Below are 22,292 nucleotides of genomic sequence, written 5' to 3' on the forward strand. Positions count from 1 at the left end.
TGCAAACTTCAGGTGAGCATTTGCGGCACATCGCATGCTCATTTGCATATGAAAATAATGAGTGACAAATTTAGGGGTACATTTGTGGCAAGTTTGCCAGAACTTTAGATTTTTCTTGACACACATTCCTAGTCATATTGTGCATGATTCATACGTGCATGTTATTCCAAATAAGAAAATTGTCTCTTTAATCTTTCATCAAAATGTATTAACTTGCTCTATCTCTGAAATGACTTCCATTTTCGGCTGACATCACCAATACCTCTAATTTGTCAACCCCTCCCCTCAAATTGCCTAGCTCCATTCTGGTATGTTATACCCACATTTCACAATCCCATCAATTCCTGATGGATAAAATAAAGTCCCGCGCTACTTGGAAATACATTAGATTATGGAAATAAAATTGTTTTTGTAAACGCTATTTTATGCTGACCACTGTAAAGTATATCAAAAGTTTATGTCACCACCAGAAAAAAATAAATAAAAAAAATAATAATTTTTAACAACTCTAATATTAAAAAGATTGTTTCCCTTTCATGGTAATTATGGATGAAGGACATAACAAACAACATCTCTATTAAAGATAAAATAAGGCTTTGAATTCATACATTTACACATGTGCTCATCTTCAGAAGACATGACGACATTTCTGGTTAGGGAACATAGTGAGCAATGAGGTTTTCACGGTGCACTGTGGGAGTTTAGGGAGCGAATGTTTCATTGCACTGGAGCGATTTTGCGATTGAGACTCCCTGACCAGTGCCCTGACTACTGAACTAGAGAGCTGATTGAGACGCACCCTAAGACATGAATTTGCTGGTGTGAATGCTGAGCATTTGTTGTTTCCTTGAAGAATTTGCTCCACACATAAGCATGTAGATGCTGCAGAGTCAAGTTAGGACAGCTTCTTGATTCTAATGCACCTAATTAGCAATCGGCAGACTCTTAATTGCATACATTAAGGGCAATTGGTGGAGGAGATTAATTCTAAATATACCCAGGCAGCTGGTTAAGATAGCATGGATTACTGTTCGGAATGTTCTTTTCCACTTAATTGTGTATAAAAACGAGGCAGCAACAAGCACATGTGCACTGGTGGCGGGTGCGGAGAAGGCCAGCATCTCCCAGGACTGTAATAAAGCATCTATGGCAGAGGCTCTACAGATGGAGTGACATTAACTATAGTGCCAAAAAGCCATTTCCAACAATGAAATATCAATATTTACATTTTAATTACACCTTTTTCGGATCTCTCTCTGGGGTATCGTATGGTTGGCTCTTCACTCGTGAAGTGGTATGAATGTGGAGGTGACTGTCAAGGGTTTTGGGTGAAGCTGGTCAGAGCACAGGATGATATTAATCTCTGATGTCACTCTGACTTTAGTTGTCTTGAGATTGATGTGGATTTTAAAGGTGAAGTGTGTCATTTTTGAGCCACTTGCATCACCAATTGGAACTAAAAAATAATTAATGTTTTCAAACAGATTTCTTGAACCATACCCCTGTCTGCCATTGGTTGGGCAAACAGCCATCCCAAACTCAAGCCACTGGTTGTCTCTGCATTTTAAACTGGGATAAGCGAATGTATTTTAACAGAAAAAATAATACATTACACACTTCAAGTTTCTGTTGCTTTAAAAAAATTATTGATTGAGATTATTAATCTGGCAAAAGACAAAATAAACACATCTTTCAATGCTCTCTCAGTTGGCCTGATGCAAATGAACCCTGATTATGCCAATTTCCTGTCTATCGGGGGTTTGGTTTTGCTTCATCCTTGTACTTCCTGTTTTTTTGTGCCAATGTTTGTAATAATAACAACAGTTTTGTCCTTCCCTATTAGGCAGTATTAGTGTAGTATACACAGAGCTCTAGAGCTCTTCCCCACACCCCAGTGCCATGGGGCCAACAAGAATCGCCTAAATCCGCACTCCACAGCTCCTGCTGGCAGAGACCCCATATGTCACCACATGAACTGCTGTTCCATCAGGCATATGTACATGTTTTAAAAACCACATGAAATCACTTGACAAGTGCAGTTTTCTTTCATGTGTTGTCAATTTCCTATTGAAACAGGAAGTTGGGATGGAACATATATAAAGAGCTGTATTTTCTATTTTTTAATAACCTATAAACTTTGGGGGGCCTGGGTAGCTCAGCGAGTAAAGACGCTGACTACCACCCCTGGAGTCGCGAGTTCGAATCCAGGGCATGCTGAGTGACTCCAGCCAGGTCTTCTAAGCAACCAAATTGGCCCGGTTGCTAGGGAGGGTAGAGTCACATGGGGTATCCTCCTCATGGTCACTATAATGTGTGGTTCTCGCTCTCGGTGGGGCGCATGGTGAGTTGTGTGTGGATGCCACAGAGAATAGCGTGAAGCGCTACGTCTCTGCGGTAACGCGCTCAACAAGCCACGTGATAAAATGCGTGGATTGACGGTCTCGGACACAGAGGCAACTGAGATATGCCACCATGAGGACTTAGAGCACATTGGGAAGTGGGCATTCCAAATTGGGGAGAAAAAAAATAAAAAAATAACCTATAGCCTTTAGATTATATCACAACCATGAACCATGATTTGCTACTTGTTAATGCAAGGTATTAGAGAGCATTTTATTGAAAAAAAATAAATAATTGGATACGCCCATGATTGCAAGATCAGTGTCAGCGACATTTTTGGTCTGTTTTCCCAGAAGAAGAGGACTCTAAATTTTCCATTTGTATTTCTGATCAGTGGTGCCTGCAGCTGTACGGCTGTACGCACTGTGCGTACCATGAGTGCTCCGACTGACCTGAGAAATATTTACTCTCAGAATATTTCACCAGTCATGAAATGTGTCCCGTATTTGTGTTGGCTGTTTAAAAGAACTAGCAATGCCCAATTTGCGAATGGATAATTCTTCTGAGTCAGTTCTTTTCAGTGAATTGGCCAAACGGGCTTGCAAAACGGTCTGAATTGATTCGTGATTCAGTACAATTAGTTCTGAATTGAACGCTTTGGTGTTGTTTTTTGCAACAACAACAAAAAAAAACAAATCTCACGGGGGAACATGCAGGTTTGTACTTAATGAAAAAATAAACATGCCTACCGATCTTGTTTCACGCATGTGCTCTCACTCACAGACACGCACGAACGGACGAGTTAGGGGCCTTTCACACCTAATGTGTTTTTGTGCACGTCTGTTCTGTTTTCCCATTGTTTAAACACTTGCTAGACGTATGTCTTTGACATTTGCACCACGTCTCGCTTTTTCTTCAGTGTCTCGCGCAGGACCGGCACTGTTTAAACACCACGTCAAGTTAAAAAGAACTTCAGATTTTCAAAAATGCATGTTGAGACAACTGCGCTCTGTTTCATTCTTTGCGCTGCATCTAGATTTTTTTTAGCACAGTTGTTACAAAGATTCAACAATCTGAACAAGTTCAGGCTGCAAAGAGGGGACTGTTGCATTGTTTTATATTATTCCAGATTGTTCTGCACCAGTTGAAGTTTCAGTACATAAACAGTAAGGCAATGCTTTTATTCCCTTCTGCTCTAGTGTACTTGACACTGTGTATGCTTACTGTTTCAATACTGTTACGAATGTTGCCTATATGCTTTCATAAAATACAGCTATACTAGGAGAAGAAATTAGAAAATAAGCGATTTCAGGTCGGGTTTGGGCTTAAATTCTGACGGTATCGTTCGGGCCGGGTAGAGTCGGGAAATATAGTCTCGGGTTCAGGTCAGGCTCGGGTTTTATTTTAAGGCCCATGCAGACCTCTAGGCAGATTTCTGTGTGTACCCTCAGATTAAGTCCTGCAGGCGCCCATGTTTCTGATTAAAGATAATTTTGTCAACTTTTATGAGTGCACTAGGATATAGATCGCCTCAAATCTAACAGACATGGACCAAAAGCCACAAAAAATAAAACAAAATAAAATAAAATAAATAAATAAAATAAAATTGATTTAATTGGGCCTTTAAAGATGTGTTAGCAAAGATGCAAGAGGACAGGTCTTAAGTGTATCATCTGGAGCGTGAGAGAGTGTGTGTGTGTGTGTGTGTGTGTGTGTGTGTGTGTGTGTGTGTGTGTGTGTGTGTGTGTGTGTGTGTTTGCTTATGATTGGACAGTTTGGGAGGGCAACAGGGCAAATATTTATACGGATTCATTTGTTTTCCCATGCTGATCGATGAAGGCACTTATGAGGTTTTATTGACAAACCCTATCTCATCTGGATGTGAAGGGGGAAAAAAAACGCAAGAAAAAACTTTAACAATACATTCTTCTGCAAAACATGGATTTACTCAGAATGTCTGCAATGAATTTACCACAGCATACTATTTCTAAGCTTATCATTGGAGATTAAATAATAATAATAATAATTTTAAAAAAAACTTAGATCTTCCTGATAGAGGCCTGACTGCATGGATTAATTTCATATTCGGGGATTAGTGGCACTCTCAAACATGATCCAGCCAGATGAACAGAAATGAAGGAATGCCTCGCGTTCACATGCACAGGCAGCATCCAGCATTAATGGCACACACAGACCAACAGAAAGCCTTGCGCTTAAAGCGTACCTTAATGCTTCCGAGACAAGACATTACCCCATTCCACGGCAATGAGCACCTTTTAATTTCTGCAAAAGTCACGGCTGAAAATCTTAATTAATTGTTCCATACTGCTTCAGGGTCATTATGCAATGTAATAAAGGGCGTGTAATTATGAAATTTTACAGCCATTACTGAGGCAGATAGCTCGTATTTCATCATCAGGCGGGCGGATGGCTTTCCGGGCACACGGCTTCAAGTGATAGACTGCACACAGATCTATCAGGCCCAAACAATAAGCTGGCCGGGCTGGTGTAATAGCTACCCACAGATGAAGCAACAGATAAAGATAAACTGTAAATCCGTAGCACAAACCCAAATGCTTTTTAGCGACCAGCGTGAGTGAGCGTTAAAGGTTTTGATTACGCAACTGGAAATGAAGCAGTGAACTGTGGGTGAAGGAAGTAGTTGGGCTGTAGTAATTTGCTTGTCTGCGTAAATGTGCATGGTGAACAGTGAGGCAGTGAGGAAGGATGGCTAATTTCATTTGATTTCTATCAAGGGGGGAACTTTCCATTTAGTTCTATAGATTTTTTTTTTTTTTCTGAGCTAATGATACTTTCTGTCCTGCAACCCTAAACCAAACCCTAAACACAAACCTTTCTGCATTTTTATATTTTCATTCAGAAAATCACTATTGTTTCTTTGTTATGAACACTATTTTTTATTATTATTATTATTATTATTATTATTATTGGTTAAATTTATGGTAAAATCCTGGCAGCTTTGGTTGCTATAAATTCACCATAAAAATTCAGTGACCATGTTTCAGGCATTACGGAATGTCATTTTGGTGTATTTTACAGTTCACTACCGTTTATATTATTAAATGATATAAACTTAATACACCAACATTCTGGAACTTCAAAAGTCTGCTTTTCACCTTAAAATGTATAGTAAACTCGGTAGTAACAATAGAAGGCCACATGATGACTTAAAGTTAAATCAAGAGTGGCACTTCCAGGAAAAATGAAGAATACACATGTACAACAGAGACACATGTGCACATTGTTACCCACACAAACACAAAACACCATCAGGGTAACATGTGACACTATAATAATGCAATTAACATTATTAACTAAATTACTTAAAAAAATAACATAGAACACCCCAATGTCCAGTACATAACTGATTTCAAAAATAAGAAGAACCATAACTATTTCCACAAAATATAATGAAATGTGATTGGTCACGCAGGGACTTAGGAATGCCTTATTGTTGTTTTGACCCATAGTTTTAACAATAGTTTACTGCTAAATTAAGGTACATCGGGGCTAATGGCACCCCTTAAGGAAATTTTGCTTTTTGTCTGGTCACAAAATGTATCAAGGTCAAAAATATATATATTTATATTTTATTGAATATTAATGGAGCAACATAATTTGTGTGGACATAAATAATAACGGAAGGTTGTTTCTATTAAAATTCAGTAAAAAAATAAATAAATAAATAAAAAAAGGTGGTGAGGGAGACGTTTACCCCACACCTGGGCTCTCTCAATTGGGGTAAAAGGCCCCTAGGGGCTTTAAAGTGATATCGTGTAAATACTGGGCCAATAGTTATAGGGCACAATTTGTCAACTAATGCAAATAATTTTGAGGCAGCTTGATGCTTTTTTGAGTAACAGATTAAGATGCTTACTCAAAATAACCACTACAGAAAAGTCAACAATTTCCTGATAATTTCAAACACATTTGGCATTTTATTACATTTTAAGTATTCTATAAACAAACTAATGTCTATGATTGGATGAGTCAGTGAGAGCCCACTTTGAATATACTTCATATCAAATCTATTCCCCCCACTTAAGAAAAACAATGTGTTTAATAGGGGCCTTTAGCCCCTGTAACAGGGGGGCTTTTTACCCCAAATACTATCCTTACACTTCCTGGACAGTTATTGAAAAATATTTGATTTAATGACCTTAAACAAAACTCAAAATGATAAATAATTATTTTGTTCCAAATAAATTTGTTAATTTCAGGGATTTTCATTAGCCACAAAATTTGATCAAATTGCCTCAAAATCAACCTTTACACATCACATGCAAAGATCTCATGGATCAGGAAAAATGTTCCAGTGTATAGTGACAAACAGGTGTTTAGGAAAGTTCTGTGGTAGTTTTTTGTTGTTATTTAGTGTTTTGGGAGAAAATAAAATCAATGGAGCCTTTTATCCCTTGGAGCCTTTAGCCCCGTTGGACCCTACTTGTATTCTCTTGATAAACATAATATATATATATATATATATATATATATATATATATATATATATTTTTTTTTTGTACTATTAATTACAGAGTAAAATAATACTTTTTAAATCTAAAAAACAATGTTTTACTGTAAAATTACATGTATTGTCTTGTTAAATATAATATATTTTGTTACCGCATATGTAAACTGAATAACTTTTTTACTGTACCATTTCTACATTCTTAATACAGACTTTTTTCATGAGACCGTTGGCTGGTCCCCACAATTTCAGGTTTTACGGTCCTTGAAGGGACATTTGGTCCCCACAATATAGAAAAAAAACTGACCCACACACACACATACACAGACACACAGGAATTAAAATACAGTGAGGGACGCGCGGGAACCTACAAAACACCATGACGTATAGCTATTTCAGAACAGAGAGAATAATATAACAGAGTAATGCATGAAAGCATCGATCATGATAAACACAAGGACTTATTTGAGGAGTGCCACATTTTATGTGCAAAATATGCAGGGGAAAAGAATGAGGCGAAAAGGAATATGCTGATGCCAGATTTGTGAGATACAATGGCTTCTCGCCCTTAGAAGTACAGAAGAGTTTCTGTGTGGGGAAACTCTCTATACCTGAGGGACTGCTACAAAAGAGCCGTAGAGGGAAATTCAGAAGAGGAAAAAAAAAGAAAGAAAAAGAAGTGAGAACATTTTGGACACACTTTGGCTAACAGACATTTGAGTTCACATTCAAATATGAAAAATGTTACAGTAGATGTTAAGAATGTCCTTATGGGCATTACTATGAGTGAGTTAATAAATACTGTATTTGAAACTTTTTTGAACTTTTTACTTATTGGCTTTTGGCCTTTATTATAGGACAGTGAAGAACTGAACATGTAGGAGAAGTGCCCACATGACCCAGGCCAGTCTGTAAATGTGTGATTGATTTAAAATTCTGTTATCAACCAGTTCTCATAAAATTATTAAGCTTCATAAAATATCAAATTTATATTTCAATGTAAAGTATATATCTTCTAGCTATCTTCCATGGAACACAAAAGGAGATGTTAGGGAGAATGACAGTCTCAGTCACTACTGACTTTCATTGCATCTTTTTTCCATTCAATGAAAGTGAATGGTTACTGAGGCTTTCATATTCCCTAACATCTCCTTTTGTGTTCCACAAAAGAAAGTCAAATGGGTTTAGAATAAAATGATGGTGAGTAAATTATGAAAGAATTTTCATTTTTGGGTGAACTGTTTCTTTAAGCTTAATTGCGTCCAGGAATTGCTGCCTGTTTAACTCACTGCCTCATTCACTGCCTTCCTTGTGCACATGGCTGTACACACACAGAAACACACAAACCACAGCAAGGTTATAATTCCTCAGAACCAACAGACAGCTCAAATCAAATCCCATTTTCCAGCCTGCTTACCCTCTGATGGAGATGATGCCCACTGAATGGATATTTTGGGGTGGGGTTTCAGGGGCGGGCCGTTGCGAGCCTGTCTGTGAACTTTGCATGAACCTCTAGAAAAAAAAATCGTAATATGATGACAGGCCTGTTCTACCTCCCAGTAAATTTGCTGTTGGAGATGAGAGCAGAGGAAGGGGGGATTGAAATAGAGTTTGGTTTGTATAATTACGTCCATCTATCTTTATATTCAAGCAGCATATCACAAATTGAAAATACTAAAAATTGACTGTTCATTCTGATGGTTAATGATTGGCGGAGACACGGCAATGATTTATTGGTTACTTACTGATGTGACACATTTGCATCTTATTAGATGGAGATTACGAGGAGGCCCTTTCAGATTGCAGGACGCGGCCCTCCACAAACCGCCTGATGGATTGATTTGATTTGCAAATGCAATCAAACTAATAAGAGGGAAAAATGAGCAATAATGTCTTGTTTTTTCAACAGGCAATCACACAGGGCCGCCCCCCGCTGGCTGCGGGCAGACATAGGGCCTGATGGGTTGGTAAGAATACAGCACTGGTGAGAGGGCAGAAGGTTACTGTCACACCTAGTCAGCTCTCTTTCAGCCTTTATAAAGCAAATGTGTTCCTCATAAAGATAGACAGGTAAGGGGACAGATAAACACAGACACAATGCAGAGCTTTGTCATGTGAAAACAAATGTGTGTGTCTCATGCTGAAGTACAAAGCGTGATGCAAATGTGTCTTCTGTCAGTTGCATTTGCAACAAGCAGAGGCAGTTGTGTTTACATGTGTGGTGTAGGTTGAGCAATATGTATTGCATCAGAAGGACAGTCACTCCATACTCAGTGGTGCATAGTGCACTAAAAAAAACCAAAAAACAACAACAACAACAACAACAACAACAACAAAATACATCTATATTAATTTCAAGGAGGGAATCAATTTTTAAATATGGTGAGTAATGATCACATGAAGTCATCCATCATGTGATCTGAACACATAATCAAAGACGATTTTCCATAACATGGAAATCCCTCCTGAATTCTAACAATATAATAAGGCAAACAGAGTGAAATGATCTTAATATACTGTATATAGCTCAATCACACACATATGATGAAATAAAAAATCAGAGGGGAAATTTCTAGAGGAAAAGTGTAAAATTACTAAATCTAAAACTTAATTTTGTTACCTAAACAAAATCATAATCTAGTTTAGATGTTGTTACGCTACTCTATTCATATTTTTTAAGTTGCTTAGGCCAGAAAGCATCTGTCGTAGTACTAAATGCTAATGTAAGGTGTACTAACTATGCAGGACATTGCAGAAATTTAGAGGACTTTGCTTTACTTTTTTTAAGTTCAGATTGTTCAAACTGCTAGTTCAGTCCTAGCCCTATGCTATTAAAGCACCTTAGCAATGGCTTTATTGATACATTTTAACATGTAAAGCACTGTGAACTCATTCTAATGTGAATGGGTGACCCAGTGACATTTTCTGAACAGAACATGTCTGTGTAATTATGCATGTATGTATTTGAGAAAGTGTCTTTTATTCTTCAGGTAATTAATCTATTTAAGAGAGAGAGAGAGAGAGAGAGAGAGAGAGAGAGAGAGAGAGAGAGAGAGAGAGAGAGAGATGAAGAAGATGGAGTGAGAGATCAGAGTATAGAATGAGAAACAGGGTCTACATATTGACTCACACAAAAAGAACAAATCCTAGTGTAATCGGGTAAAAGTAGACTCAAGCTTGATTCAGACAGTTGAGTCAATAATGCAACAGACTCGAAAAAGCATTATGAAGGTGTAGAAAAACAGAACAAATACTAATCCTGGATACTGTGCTGTGATTATGTTCAGAGTGAACTATAAGCTGAATTGGCCTTCTCCCTAATAAAATCCTGCAAGAACAACCTTTACAAGGAAACTGCTAAAGCCGGCGCCACACTAGCCGATTTTTCCAGTGATGTTCAGGTCGAGCATCATTTGCAAAATCGCCGGCAAGTAGGTGAGAGATGGTGCACGCATTAGCGACTGCCAGGAGGAGGCTGTTAATCCTTTGAACATCAGGAGTCCCTGCTGAGTCAATTGCTTCAAAAAACTGAAAAAGCACATCAGGCTTGCTTTAAAAAGTGTTTTTCTGTTGCCGAGGTGGGCTCTTGTGTTCTCATCAAGTGACCAATGGGCTTACTGAAGAACTGACAAGATATGAAGCTGATCTGAACATTTTCATCTGCGATCGCACTCAGCTTGCATATCATTACAAACGCTGATTGTAATCCATAGTGATTCTGTCACCAAGAGTATTTTCCTGCGTTTTTCTCCTACACTAAATGTACTAATGAAATCAGAAAGTGGATGCACAACAGTCTGTTTTTATTTAACTTAATTTCTTTATTCACTGAAAGCCAGTGGCGGTTCTGGCGAGATCAGGTGTGGCGCCCCACTTAACTTCCCAACCCCTAACCCCCCCCCCCCAACCCCAAAAACACAACAAAATTATGGACTTTACGATATTAACAACTTTTTTTTACAGAGCAATTCTTCAACACAAAATATATAAAAGGGTTGGTTCACCCAAAAATGAAAATTCTATCATCATTTAATCACCCTCATGATGTCCCAGATGTGCATGACATTCTTTCTCCTGCTGAACTCAAATGAAAACATTTTTAGAAGAATATCTCAGCTTTGTAGGTCCATACACTTCAAGTAAATGTTGGTTAGAACTTTGAAGCTCCAAAAATCACATAAAGGCAGCATAGTAGTCGTCAATAAGACTCCAGTGGTTAAATCCATGACTTCAGAAGTGACATAAGAGGTGTGGGGGAGAAACAGATAAATATTTAAGTATTTTTTAGTATTATTTTTACTCTATATCTCCACTTTCACATGTTAAAGTCACATTTGATGCCTGTTTATTTTCACTTTCAGATCTGAAAGTTTAAGTGGGGATTTAGAGTAAAAAGTGATTATTGATCTATTTCTCACCCACACCTATCATATCACTTCTAAAGACAGATTTAATCACTGGAGTCTTATGGATAACTTTTATGCTGCCTTTATGTGTTTTTTGGAGCTTCAAGGTTCTGGCCAACATTCACTTGCATTGTATGGTCCTGCAGAGCTGAGATATTCTTCTAAAAATCTTCATTTGCATTCTGCAAAAGAAAAAAAGCCATGTTTCTGGAATGGCATGAGGGTGAGTAAATTATGAGAGAATTTTGATCTTTGGGTATAACTAGACAATGAATATAGAAATGAAGTATCTATCTATATATCTATCTATCTATCTATCTATATATATATATATATATATATATATATATATATATATATACACTATATTGCCAAAAGTATTCGCTCATCTGCCTTTAGACGCATATGAACTTAAGTGACATCCCATTCTTAATCCATAGGGTTTAATATGACGTCGGCCCACCCTTTGCAGCTATAACAGCTTCAACTCTTCTGGGAAGGCTTTCCACAAGGTTTAGGAGTGTGTTTATGGGAATTTTTGACCATTCTTCCAGAAGCGCATTTGTGAGGTCAGACACTGATGTTGGACGAGAAGGCCTGGCTCGCAGTCTTCACTCTAATTCATCCCAAAGGTGCTCTATCGGGTTGAGGTCAGGACTCTGTGCAGGCCAGTCAAGTTCTTCCACACCAAACTCGCTCATCCATGTCTTTATGGACCTTGCTTTGTGCACTGGTGCGCAATCATGTTGGAACAGGAAGGGGCCATCCCCAAACTGTTCCCACAAAGTTGGGAGCATGGAATTGTCCAAAATCTCTTGGTATGCTGAAGCATTCAGAGTTCCTTTCACTGGAACTAAGGGGCCAAGCCCAGCTCCTGAAAAACAACCCCACACCATAATCCCTCCTCCACCAAACTTCACAGTTGGCACAATGCAGTCAGACAAGTACCGTTCTCCTGGCAACCGCCAAACCCAGACTCGTCCATCAGATTGCCAGATGGAGAAGCGTGATTCGTCACTCCAGAGAACGCGTCTCCACTGCTCAAGAGTCCAGTGGCGGCGTGCTTTACACCACTGCATCCGACGCTTTGCATTGCACTTGGTGATGTATGGCTTGGATGCAGCTGCTCGGCCATGGAAACCCATTCCATGAAGCTCTCTACGCACTGTTCTTGAGCTAATCTGAAGGCCACATGAACTTTGGAGGTCTGTAGCGATTGACTCTGCAGAAAGTTGCCAACCTCTGCGCACTATGCGCCTCAGCATCCGCTGACCCCGCTCTGTCATTTTACGTGGCCTACCACTTTGTGGCTGAGTTGCTGTCATTCCCAATTGCTTCCACTTTGTTATAATACCACTGACAGTTGACTGTGGAATATTTAGTAGCGAGGAAATTTCACGACTGGACTTGTTGCACAGGTGGCATCCTATCACAGTATCATGCTGGAATTCACTGAGCTCCTGAGAGCGGCCCATTCTTTCACAAATGTTTGTAGAAGCAGTCTGCATGCCTAGGTGCTTCATTTTATACACCTGTGGCCATGGAAGTGATTGGAACACCTGAATTCAATTATTTGTATGGGTGAGCGAATACTTTTGGCAATATAGTGTATACATATATATATATATATATATATATATATATATATATATTCCGATCAGCCACAACATTAAAACCACCTGCCTAATATTGTGTAGGTCCCCCCTTGTGCCGCCAAAACAGCACCAACCTGAGATACTATTCTTCTCACCACAATTGTACAGAGCGGTTATCTGAGTTAACGTAGACTTTGTCAGTTCGAACCAGTCTGGCCATTCTCTGTTGACCTCTCTCATCAACAAGGCATTTCTGTCCACAGAACTGCCGCTCACTGGATGTTTTTTTGTTTTTGGAACCATTCTGAGTAAATTCTAGAGACTGCTCTGCATGAAAATCCCAGGAGATCAGCAGTTACAGAAAAACTCAAACCAGCCCATCTGGCACCAACAATCATGTCACGATCCAAATCACTGAGCTCACATTTTTTCCACATTCTGATGGTTGATGTGAACATTAACTGAAGCTCCTGACCCGTATCTGCATTATTTTATGCACTGCACTGCTGCCACACGATTGGCTGATTAGATAATCGCATGGATGATTGTTGGTGCCAGACGGGCTGGTTTGAGAATTTCTGTAACTGCTGATCTCCTGAGATTTTCACACACAGCAGTCTCTAGAATTTACTCTGTTGTTATTTCAGCAAGATCCACGTGACACCCTTGGCCAAAATCGAGTTGTTTGGTGTCTGCTAGTGTGGCGGCAGCATAAGTTTACCAACAACTAACAGCCAGCTTACCAAAACAGGCAACTAACAGGGAAAATAATAACGAGCCAAAAAAGGTTGATTTGCTCATCTTGGTCTAGCTGGTTATCTGGCAAAAAAAACTTTAATCAAAATACAAATCTTTCTCACACACATGACTGACACACATCTATGCTCTGTCTGTATAGCCTTTTTCTGTGAGTGTCAGACTTAATTTAGTGTGTCTCACTTTGCTGAATGTATCAGAAGTAAAACCCCTGCTAAAAGTGAAAATTTGATTTGCTAAAAGGAGCTTAGGGCATCTATTAATCAATATTTTCAGTGTGTCAGGCAGAGGGCGGTGACAGACAAGGCCACATTTAGAGATTGGTTGGAGTAGGGATATCTGGTGGGGGTTGGGGTGTCATGAATGGATTTTCTCCTCTCATCCGGGCGAGAGAAGAGGAGGAGGGTCCCAAAAACACATCTGGGAAAAGCACTGGCAGGCACGCCAGCATTACTGTGGAGGAATATGGGGCTTCACTCCAGTTTGCACATAATTATGTTTACATATGATTAGTTCTTCCTCCAGTGGGTTCATGGAGCTAATGAGACAAAACTAGCAGCACATTCAGTCAAAATAAGACTGGGGTGAGACAGAGGGAGGGAAAGAACTGACAGAAATAGAACAGAAATGCAGGGCAAAAGGTGGCATCAATTTCTCACAGAGTGCATTTTTTACGTGTAAAAAAACTGGGTATTTGAGTACTCGGAAGTGACAGCAATCCTGAAAAAATTATTATGTGATTTGAACATGTCAAAAAGGGGGGTCAATTTATATTTTGTGATAGGTTACGGCATAATTATTGAGAACTTTGTGGTTCGATTCATCAGCTATTTGCACCAACACTATAAAGGATGGTACATGAGGGTACATATACAGCGCTCAACACTCTGGAGAAGAATAGAGGGCACATTCTTCCTTTCAAAACAGGTAGACACAGTTCAACTGAATGGAGCAGAATGCATAGGTCTTGTGATGCGCTATTAAAATGTTTTTGTTGTTGTTTTTGTTGAGACATTGTTTTCGAAAGAACTATATTTAACATGACATGAGATCTTAAAAATATGATGCTATTTGCGTATGATGATGAAAAACTGCAAGATCTGATGCAATGGCAAAATACTTCCGTCTGATGAATATGTACATAAACTGGCAATTAAAAAATAGTCCAAAATACCTCCAAACCCCCCTTGAGTGCTCTGTTGAATCTGCTGATTGCTCAAGCAGACAAAATTCTATTTGAACCATTAAAGGAACATAACCCATGAGATCTGATGGCAGCATCACAGGTAAAAAGCACAAACTGTGTGTGAATTGTGCATTATTTCACTGTTTTACAATGGCAAGGGTGATCGTAAGACCTCTAACTCCAGTGTGCTTTTCCATTCTGAAGATTAGGGGCTGGGAGAGGGCTCATGGAAAAAGCTAACCTATGCTTTAGACAAATCCCTCGCTCTCGCCTCGCTCAGGTCCTGATTAAGACATCTCCTTGGCTGCCCAATGCCTGAGACTGAGCGAGAATAAAATAAATAAAACACACAATCTAAAAACACACAAGCAGTGTGCATAGCAACAGCCTTGGGGCAGCAGTGTGCATGCTTTGCCCTGAAAACTTTAATTGCTATTGTCCGTTTACAGAACGGGGCCACTAAGCCCACATACGCAGGTTTGCCAATAATGATGACACCTCAATCACGTCTGCAGATTGCATGGAGAAAGCATCTCCTGTTTTTGCCTTAATGAGGTTTCTGGGCAAATATGCTAATCCCATGCGCAGCTCAATGGCGTGCCTGTCCGGCGAGCACGTAATCGTCTTATTATTCTCAGAAAAACCTCACCGCAACATTTGAGTAGGAGTCTTGCTTCTATGACTAGGTTCCTCTCGCTCCTTCTCTTGAACCTATTACAAATGCATTGGCCCTGACAATTGAGGCAATGAGAGAGAGGGCAGGCTGAGGGAGAGAGGGACAGGAAGGTGTAGAGAGAGCAAGAGAGAGAAAAAATGGAGGTGGCGGGGGCAGAGAAGGCAGAAGAATGAAGTGGAGTGTGGCAGTACCTCGTATCTACATAAAAGAGATTAGAGGCGACAGGGTTCCATTTTACAGCTCAATCATATTGTTTTAGCACGCGCTTATCCACGTGACAGTGAAAATTGAAAGGGAAATAAAAAAAAGAGAGAAGTCCCTGAGATAGGACCAAGGAGGGGAGAAGCCTGAGCAATTTCAGGCAGTATAAAGGGCCTTTAATATTGAGGGTCGTGTCATGCTAAAAAGCCACCACTGGTCCACGCACCGGCCATTCTTGTAGCCCTTTCGACTGCCCACCATTGTGTACCGCTGTGTTACGATAAGGCATGTCACAACTGCACAACAGCACATTTTCATTTATGTTTATTTCTCTTGGCTAGTGTGAGGGGGCTCTAATTCTATTTGCAGATAAAAGTGGTTTTGAATGGGCTTTCTTTTCTACCTCTATTTCCACAAACATTTGCGCTTTCCTCCTCCTCCACAAACATTTGCGCCCCCCACCCGCGCATTGACACGCAGCTTAAATGCTAACATGAAATTACAGACTGAATGCTTTAATCTCACAAATGAGATTCCTCACCCTAATCCACATTCTGTTGTTTGAAGGTGATTCCACCTTTTTTCGCTCTCATATTTAGTTAATATCACATTTCCAAATCCAGCTGTCTCCTGAAACGTCTGGCTTAGAGGAAGCCGGTGAATGGGCAACGATGGGATTTGTTTGAACACCCTTTTCCGCCGTGTGTTTGTAAACCCCCAGAATGGCATATCAAATGTTTTCACGGCCTATATGAGCATGTAAATGATCAGAGGAGGGAGAAGGGGCAAAGCCTCTGCACATTAAAAAAGCAATCAGAAAGGAGCACCACTGGCGGAGGGAGCTGCCGTCGAGGCGTCTTTAACTCCATTCCGCAAAACACAGACTGCTTCATTATCCGCCAGCTCTCCGCAGCGGCAGCTCCAGTAATACTGAGTGATGTTTAAATTAGTTTACAATTTGCCTGCTCTTCGCCTAGGACAGATCATAAGCGAAGGCGCTCAGAAATGTCAGCGGCACTCCTAACCACCGTTACAAATTGTTGCCCGTACGCTGCACACCTAATGACTTCAAATTAGCTTCTGTGCGAGAGGCTGACAGTTTGTTACGTCTGTTAGCCACATAGCCGCCGTATCATGAGCCATAAATTGCCGTGGGTTCTCGGGGAGAATGGAGGCCTTCATCAGTTTGATTAATAAAAATTACCGTACCATAGAAACCACAGAGAAAACTAGTCTGAAAAGAAAGAAATGCCGAGATGCGCACACACACTCACACTCAGCTTGAAATGGAAGGGTTGTGGCTGAGTGGTTAGGGGAGGTTAAAAGGGGGCCGTTTACAGAGCTTGTCCATTGTGTGTGTGTGTTTTTGTCTGATTGTGTTCACTTAAGGTTAAGGGTGGTATTTTGCTGAAAAAAAAGATCATTTTGAGAGAAAAAAATTTGTGAGGGTGAAAAATACGGAGAAAGAGGAAGAAAGGAGTCTCGAGTATGGTGGCAACTCTGACCGACGGTCACAAATCCATTCTTTACACTGTATCTCGCTATAAGATCACTTTCCTTTGAAACCAAATTTTTCATCAGGATACAGTGGCAATCAGAGGAGAAGATGCGCAAGGAGGAAGAGATGAGAGCTGCAGGAATACCTGCTCTGGAGATGAGGGGGCTCCATCGTCTTCAAACACACACAGAATTGCCTGCCGAGGTCTAATCATACAATCATCTCTCTTCTGCTGAGCAATCGCTCCCAGTCTGATGCAGACACACAGAATGTCAACTCTAGCGCCAAACACACACTGCCGATTGAGAGACCCCTCTGTTTGCTTTCTGAACAGATGCAGTCTATGAAATGAACAAACACACGTGGACATTGTGCAGACTTGTAAAAAAAAAAAAGTTATGAATGTGCAAATGCATACACACAGAGCAGCAAATTCCTATTCACACTGAGACAAATGCATATACTGTGTTCCCAAGCCTAAAAAGGGAAGGACATAAAATTACGATAAGAAAAGCCATATGTTCCAATACTGTGGTATATGGTGTACTGTTCTTTATTTTATAATGTACTACTGTCATATACTAATGTCCTACATTAATATATATATATATATATATATATATATATATATATATATATATATATATATATATATATATATATACACACACACACACACACACACACACATACACACACCGTGGTAATGGTTTATTTTATTTATTTGCATTATTATAAATTATTATTAAAATAAAATTTATAAAAAATATAAATACAATTATTATTATTAATAAATAGTAGTAATAATAATAATAATAATAATAATATATATATATATCTTTTATACAAAAAGATATATTTGTCCCAATGTCAAAATAATTGTTTAGCAGTCTTTTTATTGCATATTTGTGACAATTTGTGCAGTTCATGCACTGGAATGTATATTCCTAACACATAAACTTTAACACAATTTTGTTACTCATATTGTCGTTTTGGTGGCTTGTTATTCCCATACTGATTTACTAATTTTACACTTAAGAAAGTTCTTAGAAGGCGTGTGAGTGGCAACACATTTTCTTTAGTGGATGGTTTGTATGTCTTGGATTTAAATTAAGTAATGCTTATGTAACACCAGCAAGGGTCAGAGTTTTAATTTGGATTTAAACCACAAGTAGTAACTTTTGGAGTAGTTGTATTTACTCACCAAAGTCATTTTTTACTTACATTTAGTGTTTGGCGAGTATAAACTTTGGACCCTTAATATACTGTACTGTTTATACCTTATTATTCAATAATAGACTATATTATATTATACTAAGCAACATACTCCACAATATAATACTATGCTATACTATACTACACTAAATTAAGCTATGTACTGTATATGCAACATTCCACATTTTCCAGCTGTGTGGCTTCCTGCACACAGGGAGAATCATGTTGAATTCACAGAGCAAGCCTGGGTCAGTATGGCTTGGAGCAGCAGAAATAACATCCCAATCTCCGCACATCTTGTGACTGGGAGGAGATTGGCACTCTGATTAGCTTTAAGCCCATTTCAAGGTTTGTGTGGCATTATAGCCTTAGCACAATCATATCTACAGTGCATGGGAAATAAACTAAAACAAAACTTTCTGTGCAGCAACATAGGTTTAACTATGTTTCGGTTTAAGAAGATTTCAAAGTGATATGTATGAATGCTAAGAATCTGGTTGTGGGGGTATGTTCACCATTTTCATTGCCAACTGCTCTCTGATTTGAGAGCTTTCTCTCTCTTTACCTCATTCTTTATCTCTCTCCACAGTCAGTCACCTATGGGAAGCTCTTTTCAAATATTGAGGGCTGAAGTGGGCCGCCACTCTGTGACCAGGGCCGTCTCAGATTAAATGCAAAAGAGGGGCTTTGTTAAACAGATTACTGGAAACTCCTCATTCTGTCTTGTGGAGATGGGCAATAAGCAGCAGTCTCAATCATGGTCAGTCATACCATTATCGTTAATGGCTAATGTCAGAAATCCTTTCAGCGAGGCCACAGTTGGTGGGCCAAGGCAGCAGGAGAAAATACTTGCCCTCCACTCCTGCAGATATCACTGTATAGTGTGAAAGGACTTAAGCTAAAACTAAACAAATTGATCCCTGTTTGCTGTCACAGAGAGGGAGGAAAAATGCTGAGCTAAGAAATGTGTCAGTGGTGGCCAGGGTGATGGCAAATGCCCTTGATTGACAAGGCGCATAGTGTTTTGCACTAGCTAAAAACAGCAATTACTCCAACAGATACAGTGGGGGTCCAGAAGTCTAAGATCAAATGTCATGATCAAAAAAGCTAATTTTTGAGACAAATGGTCAGATTTCCTTCCTGTAGTCTATGCCAGCTCAAGTGCATGTTGCCATTAAACCAACTAATATAAGTGCTAAGCAGTGCCGCCGATAAGGGGGGACAGCTGGACATTTTGTCCCAGGCCCGAGCTTGGGGGTGGGGGGTAAGAACTGATTTATTTAATCAAATTATTTAATTGTACTTCTGTGATCTTTTCATGTCTAAAATAATGTGTTCTTTAGATATTTCATATAAAATCCTGCTTTACTTACCTTTTTTCCCCAATTTTTTTTAAACCTATATACATATCTGATTCGCTATTTTTCATCCATTTTAGACTGCATGCGTCTAGAATGCCAGACCGCCGAATCCATAGTTCATTTTGAGAGTTTGTCTGTATGTATGTAAGTACTCTGTATATCTGTCCTACCTGGGATATGCTTGGCCCAGCCAATGTTGACCACCAGTTCCCTGTCAGCCAGGTCGCAGAGCGTGGTCAAGGCTTTGATGTCACTGTCGGGCACGGTGGGGTCAGGCATGGCATAGATCTTCTCAGGCTCCGCCACCAGCAAGTGAGACACAATCTTGTTATCTGCAAGGCAGCCAAAGGGGACTGTATTTGAACATCGAGGGGAGAACAAAGAGACAGATTGGGATTATACCAGCACGGTCATATAGTGTTTGGTTCAGTTGCAAAGCAAGCAATCAGATAACATTCAATATTGGCATAGTTATTTTCTTTGGGTGGACATAGTTACGTTTGGGTAACTGACAATGGTGTTTTTGGTATATGAATGCCTGGTTAAAAAAAAAAAAAAAAAAAAAACCTTGTTTGGTTTCTTGTGTCATAGCCCGGGAGAAAGTTTAATGCTGTACAGCACTGATTCTCAATAAGTTTTGCTGCAAGACTCAGATTTTACATTGGACATCAAGTTCCGATCCAACAAAGTACCAAAATTGTTTATCGTACTGAATTAAACAAAAATGTCATTAGTTAAACATTGTAATTAATTAATATTACAGTTTTTAAATATGTTTGTTATTTGACATGTTTGATATATTTGATGTTTGTTTTGTTTTTGTTTTGGCAAAAACTCCCCTGTTTAAAAGTTGGTTAAAAGTTAACAATCCTCTTTACTTGTATTTTGCTACACCAGCTACACATGATTATATATTATTTGCATTCTGCATTGTTTATTCCTCTTGTCTGTGACCCTACTAGAGCAGACCTGCAATTTGTTATGGGTTTCAACCCACCAAAGAAGAAGCACTGCTGTACAGAGCAAGATTCTGCATTTTAATCTAATTCTGGATTGCACTGTAAATTGTGGGTAGGAAGGTTAGTGTTTGGGTTATTTTGTCACTCTAATGAGAGGGTAGGTAATTAGAGACACTCTTACTGTTAAATGAAATTCATTTGCTGCTTAATCATCTATGTCAATGCAATATCATAGACAGGCAGAACCCAAATATACCAGTGGAATCTCTGTGTATGTATGTATGTTTGCAAGGCCCAAATGAATCACTTTGACCCCAAGGCATATGTGTTTGTGGTCTGAGGACACAAGAAACGATTACTAAATTAAAAAGCATTAACTTCTGAGAGGTGTGTATGTGTGTGTTGGAGGAGGGTAGGAAATGGATCAATCAGCCCAGCGCCTCTACTCCAGGGAGTGGGGGAGCCTCTAAGTGCTATCTCTAGGTAAATCTTATTTAATGTTTCCCTAATTAGAATCAATGCAACCCAATTTCCAAACCCCATGCCTTTGTTATGTGCAAATAATCAATCAGGTAGGCTGGGACCATGGCTACTCCTCTCTATTTGTGGAAATAGAAAGAAGAGAGAGAGAAAAGATAGAAAGAGCTTGCCGATAGACTGATAAAAGCCTCTGTTAATGGGACACTGCATTCAAACATCTAAGAAACCTTAAAAAATCTAAACATGAGTACATATTTCCATGCAACACTGGGTGCCTTGAATTACCAACTGATAAAATGACATCAGTGGTGTCTCTTAAAGGGATAGATCACCCAAAATGAAAATGTCATAATCCACTCAGCCTCATTTTTTCCAGTCAGTCACCATTTGCTTTTACTGCATCTTTTTTTTTTTTTTTTTCATACAATGAAAATAAATGGTGACTGAGGCTGTCATTCTGTTTAACATCACCTTTAGTGTTCCACGGAACAAAGAATGTCATATAGGTTTGAAACATCATGAGACAGAGTAAATGATGACAGATGACAAGGGTGTATATACTTTTAAAAAAGAGGCCTCAATCTATGAACCAAGATATCATTGTGCATATCCACTAAAACCATTGCTACTGTCTCCAGCACACTGACACTACCGGAGCAAAGTTACTAACCCAAGCAAGAGTACAATAGTGAGAAAAAAAACAATCTACGTATTGAAACTGGATGGTAACTGGACAGAAAGAATAAGCTTTCAAATATGTTGCTCTGGGTGGATGGAAATAAACCTGAACCTGAAGGGGGATCAGAAGGATTAGGCAGAAGGTTATTCAGAGCGGCGTATTCCTAAAATGATTTCTACCACTGTAATAATTAAGATTATTTCCACTGCTATCATACATAAAATCATATTGTATTCCAGGAGAATATGCTACCATTAAGTAAAAAGGCTTTAGGGACAAATCTGTTAAGCGCTGCCGTGCTGTCTGTTTGCAGAGCAGTCTGACAGCGCGGAAGCTCTGGTATTGTGGGTTTGATGTCTTTGCCAGATTGGATTTAATCCGGATTAGACCTCTCTCTCTCTCTCTCTAACACCCCGCCACCCTCCACACACCCACCCCCCTCCCCCCACCC

General features: G+C 39.3%; 1 protein-coding gene across 8 annotated transcripts in view; it reads right to left on the reverse strand.

Annotated features, from left to right (window-relative positions):
• The window catches only part of LOC127411501 (estrogen-related receptor gamma), a 263,979-nt gene that overhangs the window by 17,194 nt on the left and 224,493 nt on the right, over window positions 1–22,292 (reverse strand). For 7 of the 8 annotated variants that reach the window (XM_051647133.1, XM_051647136.1, XM_051647134.1 and 4 more), the window contains one exon: window positions 19,894–20,076. In XM_051647133.1, the coding sequence (XP_051503093.1) occupies window positions 19,894–20,076 (183 nt within the window). The remainder of the gene's footprint in view (window positions 1–19,893; window positions 20,077–22,292) is intronic. The other variant, XM_051647131.1, reaches the window with a different exon arrangement.

Source organism: Myxocyprinus asiaticus, chromosome 20, assembly GCF_019703515.2.
Source record: "Myxocyprinus asiaticus isolate MX2 ecotype Aquarium Trade chromosome 20, UBuf_Myxa_2, whole genome shotgun sequence".
Lineage (NCBI taxonomy): Eukaryota > Metazoa > Chordata > Actinopteri > Cypriniformes > Catostomidae > Myxocyprinus > Myxocyprinus asiaticus.